This window comes from Schistocerca cancellata, chromosome 6, assembly GCF_023864275.1.
Source record: "Schistocerca cancellata isolate TAMUIC-IGC-003103 chromosome 6, iqSchCanc2.1, whole genome shotgun sequence".
NCBI classification, from domain to species: Eukaryota; Metazoa; Arthropoda; class Insecta; order Orthoptera; family Acrididae; genus Schistocerca; species Schistocerca cancellata.
The window spans coordinates 106762485-106777929 of record NC_064631.1 but is presented as its reverse complement, the minus strand read 5'-3'; the positions used below and the strand labels follow the sequence as shown (position 1 = coordinate 106777929).

At 42.3% G+C, this 15445-nt stretch overlaps 1 protein-coding gene across 1 annotated transcript in view; it reads left to right on the top strand.

Moving 5' to 3' along the window:
* LOC126088175 (methyl farnesoate epoxidase-like) overlaps positions 1-15445 on the top strand; it is a 153778-nt gene that overhangs the window by 134674 nt on the left and 3659 nt on the right. The window contains exon 8 of the mRNA XM_049906299.1: positions 10338-10455. Coding sequence (XP_049762256.1) covers positions 10338-10455 — 118 coding nt within the window. The remainder of the gene's footprint in view (positions 1-10337; positions 10456-15445) is intronic.

Sequence of the window (15445 nt, the reverse complement as noted above, 5' to 3'; positions counted from 1 at the left end):
GCTATTCTCCCATGGAGACGATCGTAGAGATGCTGGATGTAGTCCTGTGGAACGGCTTGCTATGCCATTTCCACCTGGCGCCTCAGTTGGACCAGCGTTCGTGCTGGACGTGCAGACCGCGTGAGACGACGCTTCATCCAGTCCCAAACATGCTCAATGGGGGACAGATCCGGAGATCTTGCTGGCCAGGGTAGTTGACTTACATCTTCTAGAGCATGTTGGGTGGCACGGGATACATGCGGACGTGCATTGTCCTGTTGGAACAGCAAGTTCCCTTGTCGGTCTAGGAATGGTAGAACAATGGGTTCGATGACGGTTTGGATGTACCGTGCACTATTCAGTGTCCGCTCGACGATCACCAGTGGTGTACGGCCTGTGTAGGAGATCGCTCCCCACACCATGATGCCGGGTGTTGGCCCTGTGTGCCTCAGTCATATGCAGTCCTGATTGTGGCGCTCACCTGCACGGCGCCAAACACGCATACGACCATCATTGGCACCAAGGCAGAAGCGACTCTCATCGCTGAAGATGACACGTCTCCATTCGTCCCTCCATTCACGCCTGTCGCGACACCACAGGAGGCGGGCTGCACGATGTTGGGGCGTGAGCGGAAGACGGCCTAACGGTGTGCGGGACCGTAGCCCAGCTTCATGGAGACGGTTGCGAATGGTCCTCGCCGATACCCCAGGAGCAACGGTGTCCCTAATTTGCTGGGAAGTGGCGGTGCAGTCCCCTACGGCACTGCGTAGGATCCTACGGTCTTTGCGTGCATCCGTGCGTCGCTGCGGTCCGGTCCCAGGTCGACGGGCACGTGCACCTTCCGCCGACCACTGGCGACAACATCGATGTACTGTGAAGACCTCACGCCCCACGTGTTGAGCAATTCGGTGGTACGTCCACCCGGCCTCCCGCATGCCCACTATACGCCCTCGCTCAAAGTCCGTCAACTGCACATACGGTTCACGTCCACGCTGTCGCGGCATGCTACCAGTGTTAAAGACTGCGATGGAGCTCCGTATGCCATGGCAAACTGGCTGACACTGACGGCGGCGGTGCACAAATGCTGCGCAGCTAGCGCCATTCGATGGCCAACACCGCGGCTCCTGGTGTGTCCGCTGTGCCGTGCGTGTGATCATTGCTTGTACAGCCCTCTCGCAGTGTCCGGAGGACCATTCGCAACCGTCTCCATGAGGCTGGGCTACGGTCACGCACACCGTTAGGCCGTCTTCCGCTCACGCCCCAACATCGTGCAGCCCGCCTCCAGTGGTGTCGCGACAGGCGTGAATGGAGGGACGAATGGAGACGTGTCGTCTTCAGCGATGAGAGTCGCTTCTGCCTTGGTGCCAATGATGGTCGTATGCGTGTTTGGCGCCGTGCAGGTGAGCGCCACAATCAGGACTGCATACGACCGAGGCACACAGGGCCAACACCCGGCATCATGGTGTGGGGAGCGATCTCCTACACTGGCCGTACACCACTGGTGATCGTCGAGGGGACACTGAATAGTGCACGGTACATCCAAACCGTCATCGAACCCATTGTTCTACCATTCCTAGACCAGCAAGGGAACTTGCTGTTCCAACAGGACAATGCACGTCCGCATGTATCCCGTGCCACCCAACGTGCTCTAGAAGGTGTAAGTCAACTGCCCTGGCCAGCAAGATCTCCGGATCTGTCCCCCATTGAGCATGTTTGGGACTGGATGAAGCGTCGTCTCACGCGGTCTGCACGTCCAGTATGAACGCTGGTCCAACTGAGGCACCAGGTGGAAATGGCATGGCAAGCCATTCCACAGGACTACATCCAGCATCTCTACGATCGTCTCCATGGGAGAATAGCAGCCTGCATTGCTGCGAAAGGTGGATATACACTGTACTAGTGCCGACATTGTACATGGTCTGTTGCCTGTGTCTATGTGCCTGTGGTTCTGTCAGTGTGATCATGTGATGTATCTGACCCCAGGAATGTGTCAATAAAGTTTCCCCTTCCTGGGACAATGAATTCACGGTGTTCTTATTTCAATTTCCAGGAGTGTAGTTTACTACCCCATCAGGATATATTAGTTTCCCTCGTTTATGATTTTGCAGACATCCATATACATTTTACTTAAAGCTGCAGAGCCTAGTCTGTTCAAGTGGCAACCATCCGTCCCTAGACATTTATCATATAAAAATTTATTAGGATCAATGAATATTGCTCCAAATCTGTTGCACTGCTCTCTCACACCACTGTTTATTTTGAAAATGTACTTTTCACTTACTGACCTCTTATTTACAATGCCACTAATTATTATTTTCGAGGATGGATAAGCACTTTTGCTGAACAAATCAGGTTTCTGGCTTCGTTGGTATGTTCTTCTTCACTGCTATTTCAAACAGAATTTGCCCCAACATGGATGAAAATGCCTTTGTGAACTTGTCTGGCTTCCATTGCATTGGATCCCACACCCTGTTTTGCTGTCGAAATGCTTGTCATATGTTTACTAAGTTGGTAAGTTCTAATTCCAGGATGAACATCAATTTCGCATTCTGGTACTACTATATTTTTTAACAGCGAGTCGCCTATTATCAGATATTTTTTTGGTCGTATGTTTTCATCACATGTTTTTTCCACTTCAGTATCAACCTTGTTTTTCTTTTTACTATAGTTTACTGTCTTGCATTTGTATTTCAAGACTGATTTCCTGACTAGTGTTTCATTTGTCATCTTCTCGTCAGATACACAGCCTACTATTTGTTTATTGTCAGAATCACATGGGTTTGGTTCTTGTTTTTTGCAGACACACGACTTTGATTCGGTTACTAGATTGGTATTCATTTCCTTTAGAGCTGACACTTCATCTACATCTACATCTACATGGATACTCTGCAAATCACATTCAAGTGCCTGGAAGAGGGTTCATCGAACCACCTTCACAATTCTGTATTATTCCAATCTCGTATAGTGCACAGAAAGAATGAACACCTATATCTTTCTGTATGAGCTTTGATTTCCCTTATTTTATCATGGTGATCGTTCCTCCCTATGTAGGTCAGTGTCAACAAAATATTTTCGCATTCGGAGGAGAAAGTTGGTAATTGGAATTTCATGAGAAGATTCTGACGTAACGAAAAATGCCTTTCTTTTAATGATTTCCAGCACAAATCCTGTATCGTTTCTGTGACATTCTTTCCCATATTTTGTGATAATACAAAACGTGCTGCCTTTCTTTGAACTTTTTTGATGTACTCCATCAGTTCTATCTGGTAAGGATCCCACACCGCACAGCAGTATTCTAAAAGAGGACGGACAAGCATAGTGTAGGAAGTCTCCTTAGTAGGTCTGTTACATTTCCTAAGTGTCCTGCCAATAACTTCTTTATTAAGCATTTCTATGTCACTCTGCAGTAGTTTTATAATTTCATCTTTTGAATTCACTGCACTTCATAATTCTGCTGTTTCTCTGTGTAAACAGTCACGGCATGTTCAAGGACAGTCGTCCTTTATGACTTTTAGTGTCACTTCCGCACATTTTTCATGTAGCCAGAAATTGCAGTTTACACACACAAGATGCCATTGATAACACATATTTTGCACTTCTTACACAATGAACTGTTAAACTTTTGACTTTTTGAAATGAGCATTGTGTCACTACACAGTTTCCTTGGTGCCATCTTGTGTACCATAAACTGTTGGAAATACAGCAGTAGAGACATACAATCAACAACAACAAACCAAATTGCTTACCTCAGAGCCACTTGCCACACTGATTCAATATGGATGTACAGAAAAATGCCTGGCAGTATTTGGGTGTTCTTGTAACTATATATACACAACATTCAAAGTTTGGTATCTTAAGGATACCACTTCATAACTAGCCATGAAATATTGTGTAAGTGTACTATATCTCCAACAGTGAAACTGCTTTAAGATATTTGAGTGAAACTTCTATGCCTTGAGGAAATATTATCTCTAAGTAAGAGTATACAACAAGGAGAAGCATTGTCAATGTACTGGATGACAACGAAGGCACATGCATTTCATGGGTAGTGTACAGGAAGAACCACTTAGCTGGAGAACATAGAAGAAGACGATAAGGACTTGGTAGCATTTTCTGGGGATTCCACTTTTAAACCATTCCTTGAATAGACAATGTACTCTATGATTTAAAAATTTACAGTAAAATATTAGGTATTTAATAGATGATTAATGCACTGCAAATTTACTTACACTGCAGTGATTAAACTGTGGGCACATTCATTAAACAAACATTGTTATTGTAGATAATTTAGTTGAATTATCTAATTAAAGTGGTCATTAAATTTCATTCACCTATGTAATGTATTGTGAGAAATAGGTGAGGGGTTCCATTATTCTTTATTATGCTATTGTCAGTAAATTGGTGTAAATAGTAAGGTAAGGTAAGTTAAGGTAAGACAAAGTTCCTCATCCTGGCATAAGGCGGGTGGATCATGTGTGACTGACTGCAATGTCTTGCCCTGCCAGTGATGTCACTGGATGGAGTATGGAGGGACATGAAGCCAACACATGACTCTTTTGGTCATTGTGGGGTTTCTTGACTTTGGAACTGCTATTATTCTTAAGTAGCTCCTCAATTGACCTCACAAGTCTGACTGCACCCCATTCCAGTTCTTCCAACAAGGAAAAATCCTTAGCACTACCAGGAATCGAATTGAGATCTCCTGCATAGTAGTCAGCCATACTGACTACTCAGCTACAGAGGCAGACAGTGGAAACAGTACCAAGCACAAATCACCTAAGAGTAACCGTCCAGAGTGATGTCAGCTGCCAAACATCATAAGCTGGCTTGTGGACTATAGATGATGATATAGACATTGTTAATATTTTGTGCATAACAATTTATAGTTTCACAATGGTCTTAACGTGAGTGAAAGCATACAAAGGTTAATGCCCACATATAATAAGTTTCAGTTCAATACCTTAATTTAAGTATTAACTGTATTTTCCTTACTTGTCACTTCTTCTTACATGTGTTTTTGCTTTTAGGAAGCTTTAATTGTCGAGTGCTAGTAATAGCGTTCCATAGATTTCGTGTTTGTTTTGAATACAGTCAGAGAGAGTCCCTTTAGTCAACCATAGTGCCAGTAGTGCTACTGTTCGTTTTCAATACAGTCCAGAGACAGGTAGCGCTATTTTCATTGTTTTCTACAAGAAGTGGCTAGCAACCACAGTTTAGTCAACAATCAGCTGCCTTTAGTGAATTAGCAGTCTAGTTAAAAGTTGATTAACTCTCTACAGTAAATTGATTTCTTAGGATGGATACGATGTGTGACTGCTGTGTACGGACGCAGGAGGAGCTGGCCACTGTTCGCGAACAGCTGAATGTGTTGATGGCCGCAGTCAGCCATCTTCAGGCTGCTGCCTAGGAGTGTAGCGGCAGTGGGGAGTCTTGTGTGTCGCATGGTACACCCCATGTGTTACACGCTTCACCCACTGTCCCTGCTGTCGAGACATCTTCGCGGGTACCAGGCGCGGTTGGGCCACCCTCTCCCCAAGGAGAGTGGCGGGTTCAGCGGCATTCGCGGCGCACGAGGCAGAGGGTAAATGTGGAGGCTGGCCGTATGGCATCGCCCGCTCTGCCTGTGAGTGGACATGTGGCCGCTCCTTCAGCAAGGTCCGAGCAGGCACACGGGGGGAGGGGTTTGTTAGTGATTGGGAGCTCCAACGTTAGGCGGGTGATGGAGCCCCTTAGGGAAATAGCGGAAAGGTCGGGGAAGAAGGCCAGTGTTCACTCTGTCTGCTTGTCGGGGGGTCTCATCCGAGATGTGGAGGAGGCCCTGCCGGTGGCGATAGAGAGCACTGGGTGCACCCAACTGCAAATTGTTGCTCACATCGGCACCAATGACTCCTGCCACCTGGGTTCAGAGGTCACCCTCAGTTCGTACAGGCGGTTGGCGGGATTGGTGAAGGTGGAAAGCCTTGCTCGCGAGGTGGAATCAGAGCTAACTATTTGTAGTATCGTTCCCAGAACCGATCGCGGTCCTCTGGTTTGGAGCCGAGTGGAAGGCTTAAACCAGAGGCTCAGACGCTTCTGCGGAGATCTGGGGTGCAAATTTCTCGACCTCCGCTATCGGGTGGAGAAATGTAGGGTCCCCCTGAATAGGTCAGGCGTGCACTACACGCCGGAAGCGGCAACAAGGGTAGCAGAGTACGTGTGGAGTGCACATGGGGGTTTTTTAGGTTAGAGAATTCCCTCCCTACGCCCGACAAGACGCCTCCTGAGATGCGGCAAGGTAGGAGTAGGCAAAATGCAACAGGGTATAACAATATTAATGTGCTAATAGTAAACTGCAGGAGCGTCTATAGAAAGGTCCCAGAACTGCTCTAATTAATAAACGGTCACAACGCCCATGTAGTACTAGGAACAGAAAGTTGGCTGACACCAGAAGTAAACAGTAATGAAATCCTAAACTCAGATTGGAATGTATACCACAGAGACAGGCTGGACAGTGAAGGGGGAGGCGTGTTTATAGCGATAAGAAGTGCAATAGTATCGAAGGAAATTGACGGAGATCTGAAATGTGAAATAATTTGGGTGAAGGTCACGGTTAAAGCAGGCTCAGACATGGTAATTGGATGTCTCTATAGGCCCCCTGGCTCAGCAGCTGTTGTGGCTGAGCACCTGAAGGATAATTTGTAAAATATTTTGAGTAGATTTCCCCACCATGTTATAGTTCTGGGTGGAGATTTTAACTTGCCAGATATAGATTGGGAGACTCAAACGTTTGTAACGGGTGGCAGGGACAAAGAATCCAGTGAAATTTTTTTAAGTGCTTTATCTGAAAACTACCTTGAGCAGTTAAACAGAGAACCGACTCGTGGCGATAACATATTAGACCTTCTGGTGACAAACAGACCCGAACTATTTGAAACAGTTAACGCGTAACAGGGAATCAGCGATCATAAAGCGGTTACTGCATTGATGATTTCAGCCATAAATAGAAATATTAAAAAAGGTAGGAAGATTTTTCTGTTTAGCAAAAGTGACAAAAAGCAGATTACAGAGAACCTGACGGCTCAACACAAAAGTTTTGTCTCAAGTATAGATAGTGTTGAGGATCAGTGGACAAAGTTTAAAACCATCGTACAATATGCGTTAGATGAGTATGTGCCAAGTAAGATCGTAAGAGATGGAAAAGAGCCACCGTAGTACAACAACCGAGTTAGGAAACTGTTGCGGAAGCAAAGGGAACTTCACAGCAAACATAAACATAGCCAAAGCCTTGCAGACAAACAAAAATTACGCGAAGCAAAATGTAGTGTGAGGAGGGCTATGCGAGAGGCGTTCGATGAATTCGAAAGTAAAGTTCTATGTACTGACTTGGCAGAAAATCCTAAGAAATTTTGGTCTTATGTGAAAGCAGTAGGTGGCTCAAAACAAAATGTCCAGACACTCTGTGACCAAAATGGTACTGAAACGGAGGATGACAGACTAAAGGCCGAAATACTAAATGTTTTTTTCCAAAGCTGTTTCACAGAGGAAGACTGCTCTGTAGTTCCTTCTCTAGATTGTCGCACAGATGACAAAATGGTAGATATCGAAATCGATGACAGAGGGATGGAGAAACAATTAAAATCGCTCAAAAGAGGAAAGGCCACTGGACCTGATGGGATACCAGTTCGATTTTACACAGAGTACGCGAAGTAACTTGCCCCCCTTCTTGCAGCGGTGTACTGTAGGTCTCTAGAAGAGCGTAACATTCCAAAGGATTGGAAAAGGGCACAGATCATCCCCGTTTTCAAGAAGGGCTGTCGAACAGATGTGCAGAACTATAGACCTATATCTCTAACGTCGATGGGTTGTAGAATTTTGGAACACGAGTTATGTTCGAGTATAATGACTTTTCTGGAGACTAGAAATCTACTCTGTAGCAATCAGCATGGGTTTCGAAAAAGACGATCGTGTGAAACCCAGCTCGCGCTATTCGTCCACGAGACTCAGAGGGCCATAGACACGGGTTCACAGGCAGATGCCGTGTTTCTTGACTTCCGCAAGGTGTTCGATACAGTTCCCCACAGTCGTTTAATGAACAAAGTAAGAGCATATGGACTATCAGACCAATTGTGTGATTGGATTGAAGAGTTCCTAGATAACAGAACGCAGCGTGTCATTCTCAATGGAGAGAAGTCTTCTGAAGTAAGAGTCATTTCAGGTGTGCCACAGGGGAGTGTCATAGGACCGTTGCTATTCACAATATACATAAATGACCTTGTGGATGACATTGGAAGTTCACTGAGGCTGTTTGCAGATGATGCTGTGGTGTATCGAGAGGTTGTAACAATGGAAAATTGTACTGAAATGCAGGAGGATCTGCAGCGAATTGACACATGGTGCAGGGAATGGCAATTCAATCTCAATGTAGACAAGTGTAATGTGCTGTGAATACATAGAAAGAAAGATCCTTTATCATTTAGCTACAGTATCGCAGGTCAGCAACTGGAAGCAGTTAATTCCATAAATTATCTGGGAGTAGGAATTAGGAGTGATTTAAAATGGAATGATCATATAAAGTTGATCATCGGTAAAGCAGATGCCAGACTGAGATTCATTGGAAGAATCCTAAGGAAATGCAATCCAAAACAAAGGAAGTAGGTTACAGTACGCTTGTTTGCCCACTGCTTGAATACTGCTCAGCAGTGTGGGATCCGTGCCAGATAGGGTTGATAGAAGAGATAGAGAAGATCCAACGGAGAGCAGCACGCTTTGTTACAGGATCATTTAGTAATCGCAAAAGCATTACGGAGATGATAGATAAACTCCAGTGGAAGACTCTGCAGGAGAGACGCTCAGTAGCTCGGTATGGGCTTTTGTTAAAGTTTCAAGAACATACCATCACCGAAGAGTCAAGCAGTATATTGCTCCCTCCCACGTATATCTCGTGAAGAGACCATGAGGATAAAATCAGAGAGATTAGAGCCCACACAGAAGCATACTAACAATCCTTCTTTCCACGAACAATACGAGACTGGAATAGAAGGGAGAACCGATAGAGGTACTCAGAGTACCCTCCGCCACACACCGTCAGGTGGCTTGCGGAGTATGGATGTAGATGTAGATGTAGATTATTGCCTTTGTGTTGTGAACAATAATTTTAAAAAGGACTAATATTCCATGGAACTTTCAGTTTCAAATTTCAGTGGCGTGGTTATTTGTGCTCATCCTTCAGAAATAGTGTCATCTCACCTTGTGGTGAATTTCTTCTTTTGCAGTCTGGTCCACACACCTTCCCTGTTAAAAACAAATGATGTTTTTCTACTGGAAAAGGAACAGCATTACACTAATCCAGTGCATGCAGTAAATGTTTTTCAGTACCATGTTAACTAAAGGTAGTTTGTGAGTGAAAACTTGGATATATTGGCATTTGTTTGATATAAAAACACTGTCAAGTCGATGCTGATTTTAAGTTCTAGTTTCAATACACACACATAGTCACTCATAACAGCCAGCTTATGGTATTGAACCTAATACTGGAAATGATTACAAAATAAATTATCTGTGACAAAAAGTTCGCTCAAATATTGCATAGTTTTACAACTACAAATGTTCATTTTGCGGTCACAGCTTGTATAATATGCCATGAGGAAATTGGTTATTCAAAAGTCACTGTTTACGTATTAACATTGGAATATCACATGTTCGTCTTTTTCATGCGTTGATAACCACTTTACTGCACTTTGTGATCAAATTTTAACCATTATTCTGTAAAATTTTCACATCTGCTCAAAGCTCTTTATATCCATGTCACAAGACAATTCACGTGAACATACTGTCCTCTGATTGACTGATATACATCGTGACCAATCTAATATTGGTATTAAACTGTACAAACCTGTGTCTTTTAATTTTAACCAATTGCAAATTAATATCTTTTATGAACAATTTATCAATGGGACAAATTTATAAAATCTACAAATATCAAAATAATTCCCTCTTTAAATAACAAAATTATCATAAAATGTATCTTGTTTTCTCAGTCCATCAACTGGCTAGTTGCACTCTACAATTTCCCCTGAGTATGATTCACTCTCTCAGTACACAGTTCTCTATTCAAGGCACTGTGCCATAGAGTGTGTTACATTAGTTTAATCCTGTTAGTTATATTGAAATGGAGCAACAAAACAGATGTGCATGGTAGTAGCAAACAACATAGTGTTAATTAGTGTTGCACATGAACTACAGTAAATCCCGCTACTCTAAATTCGATCTAATTACTTTAGGTAGAAACTTAGTCAAAATCTTACACTAAACAGATATAGGGAAGTGCTATATAAAGTAGAGAAGGAGGTTTTGCTTATTAGTACAAATGTTTCTTGCAGGTTGCCATATCTGGAAGCTGTGATAACTGAGGTTTCCCGCATAAACACAATTGCACCCTTGTGCCCACCACATGCTGCTCTCAAGGACACAACCCTCTGTGGATACAACATTCCCCAGGTAAAACAAAATTCTAAATCAGCACATAGAGTAATGAAGGCCACAGACAGGTACTGGACTACATTAATATTTCATAGCACAGCACCATGCTCCCCGTATTTCTTGTACTGTTTGAATTGTATGTAGATACAGCATCTTGTAGAATATATCGTCAGCTAAACATGGAATACAGCAGTAATCCATCACAAGATACAGTATGCACTGAGTATGTGTCTGGCTCTTCATGACAAAGTAATGATTCACTTTGGTAGTAGACAACAGAATAGATTTGCAATGTATTCTCCCAATCAACATTTGCAGTAATTTAATATTCACATAATAAAAAAAAAAAATTGGAAAGATACAGCATGGTTTAAAATTATAATAAATAATTCATAGAGCAGGTATTAAACATCAATAGACAATCACACACGAAAACATTGAGGAGAACACAGAAATGCGACAAGCAGTTTCTGACATACTCGGTGACATCAGTATTGGCTACACGGAAGTATCTGGGATTTATCCTCATTGCTATATGTCCTTCTCACATCTAGTGTGAGTCTGCTGCAGTGCCAGAATGCCTGTTTTGTGTTCTAGGAGGATCTTAGATATCACTTTTCTTGCATTCATTTTGTGTTTACTTGATGGATTTTCAGTGTTAATTCTCTGATTCTTAGAAAAATCCTTTAGTTACTTAACCATTTTTAGAATAAACTTCAAAGTTCATGAAACTTACCACACAAAGGAATTAAACAACTTGTACAAGTAGTTCACCAACTCAATAAAATCCTCTTGGTTTTCAAGCTGCGTTATTTGATTTATAACTCTCGATCTTTTCGCAGCTGTCACCATCATTATCTTCAGTAACTAAAATTACTGACTGCCAAGAATGGTAAATGGGTTAATGACTCTTGAAGATGATGACAGAGACAGCTGCTCAAGAATTTTAGCTCAGCTGGTATGGCTTGAAATTTAAAGGACTTTATTCAGTTGTGCCTCTGCAAAAGACTCCAAGGATATTTCACTATACAGTAACTCAAAGCCATTGTTGGTAAACAAGTGGGCTGTGTCCATCCACACACTCAACTGGCATATCATATGATGAGGTAAAATTTTTGCCCATCTGTGGGTTGAAGTACAATGTGTCTTTAAAATATCAGGCAGGCACTTTAGACAGAACATTAGCTTTCAGTGTTTATGTACCTCACCTGAATCAAGAAACATGAGTCTAAAGTAAATTAATTTAGCTACTAAATATTAACACATAATAACAGATAATTTCAACACAAATTCTCATGGTAACAGAATTCTTTGGATCTGAAACACAACAAAAATGGATAGTAGGCCCTTAGCTAAATCTTCCCCAAAGAATAATTGACCAGTTCTTCAAGATCAATGGCACCTTTGGTGGCTATTAGGAATTATTAGATATTTATACATTATTTCAGGTAATAAGAAGTTTCCTGATGCCAAAAGCCAGAGCAGTGAGGACTGTGGCTGGGTGGTTTCAGTGACTAGGGACATGGTATTTTTTCTGGCAGCCAAGTGGCATGACTGCGTTGCCCTTCCAATTTTACCACCACCTGAAGTGAGGATGTGTGGCTTATGCTTTCAATGGTCTCACAGTCCATAAGTGGCAGAAGAAATGTTAGACACAGTTATGTGTGTCATGCAGTGAGATAACTACAGTCTTGTGTTAACCCCTTTAAGAAGCTTGAAGGAATCATCTTGTGAGCATATCGCTCTATGCTCAATCGGTTTTTCTTTTTTCCACACGTGTTAAGAAAGAGGCAGAAATACATTAAATAAAAAATGATAAGTTGAGGTACAAAATAGTCACAATTAAAACAGGCATCACCATCATTCTGGGCAATAACTACGTAAGTACAGAAGACAAAACTGAGGCACAGAAGTAGAATTCGAAGAACTGTCAGCCCCTTGTATCAGGAAACCCATACCATTCAGTGCTCATACAAGTGTTAACTGAAAATGATCTGACAATTGCTGTGAAAAGCTAAACGCAAAGACGTCTGTGGATCATGCTCATATGTCATGCTGTCTAATGGAGTAGGAGGCTGCAAAAATAATTACATGGCAATTTTGGGCCTTCCGAGGCCTGTTTAGTGGAGTTTTTTCTCTCAGTATTTTCTCATCAACTGAAATTAAGCAAGGTGATTCATGTGTCTAAAAAGAAATAGTGCTAATCATAATAATTAGTTATCAGTATCTCTAGTAGAATATTTATTAAAAAAATATTACAAGTGCACTTGTTCAGTAGAGTAATTACTTTCTTGGAAAAGCAAAACAGAATAATAACACTCGTAGGTACCAAAAATGGTAACTAACAGAAACAGCTATTGACGGTTCAATAGAATTTATCATCCTGGGCTTAGATAAAAGAAATACAGGTACAGTTACTTGGATCACATATTATTTTACTTTGATATCTAGTATCCTACCTTCATTATATTTTGGAAATTGAAAGTGTCGAAGATACGTGCAACACAGACCACTCTGCATGAGACATTTGGAAAATTTTATGTCAAAAGCAACACGTAATATGACTTCCATATCTGTATCTATATATAATAACACACACAAAGTTCTGGTTGAGAAAAACGAATTATTTAGAACTAAAGAGATGACTCACCGAAAGGCAGAAGTGCTGCATTGTGAACAGATACACAAACAAAAGGTACAGAGGTTTTCTTTGCTAGCTTTCAGAATGAAATTCCTTTTCAAGCTGTAGGAGAAACAAGTGCCCATCTGCATAGCTCAGAAAAGCTGGTGGTGGTGCTGGGGAGGATCCAGATGGCAGAGGAGGTGAAGCAGCCACTGAAATCTCACATGTTGTGCTCTGCTGCATGTTGTGCCACTGGGCGGACCACCTTGTTTTTGGCAACAGCCTGACATTGGCCATTCATTCTGATTGACAGCTGGTTGGTTGTCATACCAATGCAAAATGCTGTGCAGTGGTTGCAGGAGAGCTGGTACATAACATGGCTGCTTTCACAGTTGGCCTGGCCTCTGATGGGCTAGGACAAGCCGGTGACGGGACTGGAGTAGGACATGCTGGGTGGGTGGATAGTGCAGGTCTTGCATCTGGAGCTTCCCCAAGGGTATGATTTCTGTAGCAGGGAATTGGGGGGTGGGAATGACATATGGATGGGCTAAGATATTGGGGAGGTTGGGCAGATGGTGGAACACCACTTTGTGAGGGGATGGAAGTATGTTGGGTAGGATGTTCCTCATTTCAGGGCATGATGATAAATAATCAGAGTCCTGATGAGGACATGGTTCAGTCATTCCAGTCCCAAGTGGTATTGGGTGACAAGGGGGCACTTCTTTTTGGTTGGTTCTTGGGATGGATGTGAGGATCATATGTGTGTGTGTGTGTAAATATGGCATGGGAGATCTGTTGGTGCATTAGGTCTGGGTGGTATAGCCTGTCTGGGAAGGCCTTTGTGAGGACCACAGGGCGGTCTTGAGGGAGTTCTCATTGTTGCAGATGTGTCTGCCATGGATGGCCAGGCTGTATGGGTGGGGTTTGTTGGTATGGAGTGGGTGACAGCTGCCAAAGTGCAGTTACTGTTGGTGATTGGTGGGTTTGATGTGGACTGAGGTGGGGATGGAGTATTCTTAGATGAGGAAATCAACATCTTGGAAGGTGGTACAGTCGGTGGGGGAGGACCAGGTGGAATGGATGGGAGAGGAGGTGTCGAGATTGTGGAGGAATGAGGATAAGGTGTCCTGGCCTTGTGTCCAGATTATAAAGATATCATCAATAAACATGAACTAGACCAGGGGTTTGGTGTTTTGGGAAGCTAGAAATATTTCCTTTAGGTGGTTGATGAAGAGGTTGGCATAGGAGAGTGCCTATGACTGTGCCACAAATTTGTTTGTCAAGTATTTATGAGTTAGAATGTAGGCAAAAGAGTCTTTCCTTCTCATCCTGTCCAGTAAGTCTCCCCTGATCTGGGCTTCTAGATGACTCTTCTCAACTCTACCCCTTTTCCTAAACCCCTCTTCCTTCCTCTTCAACCCTTCTGCTAGAAGAAGGAGCCACTGGCTCTGAAAGCTTGCATACATAAAACCTTTCTTTATATGTGTGTTCTGCTGATGCTACTTGGTGAGAATATTTTTTTTATCTATCCAGTTACATTAACTGTCAAAAATTGTTTATTTTCTTTGTTATATAAATACACACTGTAACACTAGGAAGTCTGGTCAGAGACCAAGATGTACATTATAATATCAAGTTAATAGTAAGTGTAAGTTGTTATTACATTAAGGCAATATGATTTTGTCTGCACAAAGATCAATTTTTTTCCTATTTTTTTAAATGGTGAGTTTTGATGCAGGTCCTGAATTCTGTACAAGCGCTAGACAGCTACACTTTGCATCATTAGATCTGCAGAAATCTTCTTGGTGATATAATTAGAAAAATTGGAGAACAGCATCTTTATGTTTTTAAGCCAGATCTCAGAGAAATAAATAACATTAATACTGAATATACCCTGACAAGAATGCTTCAACAACACACTCTTCATTATTTATTGACTGGATATTTTGATAACAGATAATGAAAACTAGATCTGACTTATTGTGGAAAGATACTTTACATGCAGTGAAATTTATTTATTTATTTATTTATTTTTTGCATGCCAGATATGTATTTCTGCTTTGGTGTATCATTTCTAGCAAACTTACATTCACCTCATTTAGTGTCAGTTATGATTTACTGAATTTGTTATTTACATGTGTTCTCAATATTGGCACCTGTTTCTTCATGTTCTAATTTCTAATTAAAGAGGTTGGCAAAAGAAAGTGTTAAATGACTAGAACGTATTTTGAGGTATTGCATTTTACAAGTCAGATTAAACTCAATGAAAAGAAGATGAATACAATAACACAGAATCATTTACACTGAGGTGACAAAAGTAAAGGGATACCCCTAATATCATGTTGAACCACCTGGTGTAGTGCAGCAACTTGAAATGGCTGTGAC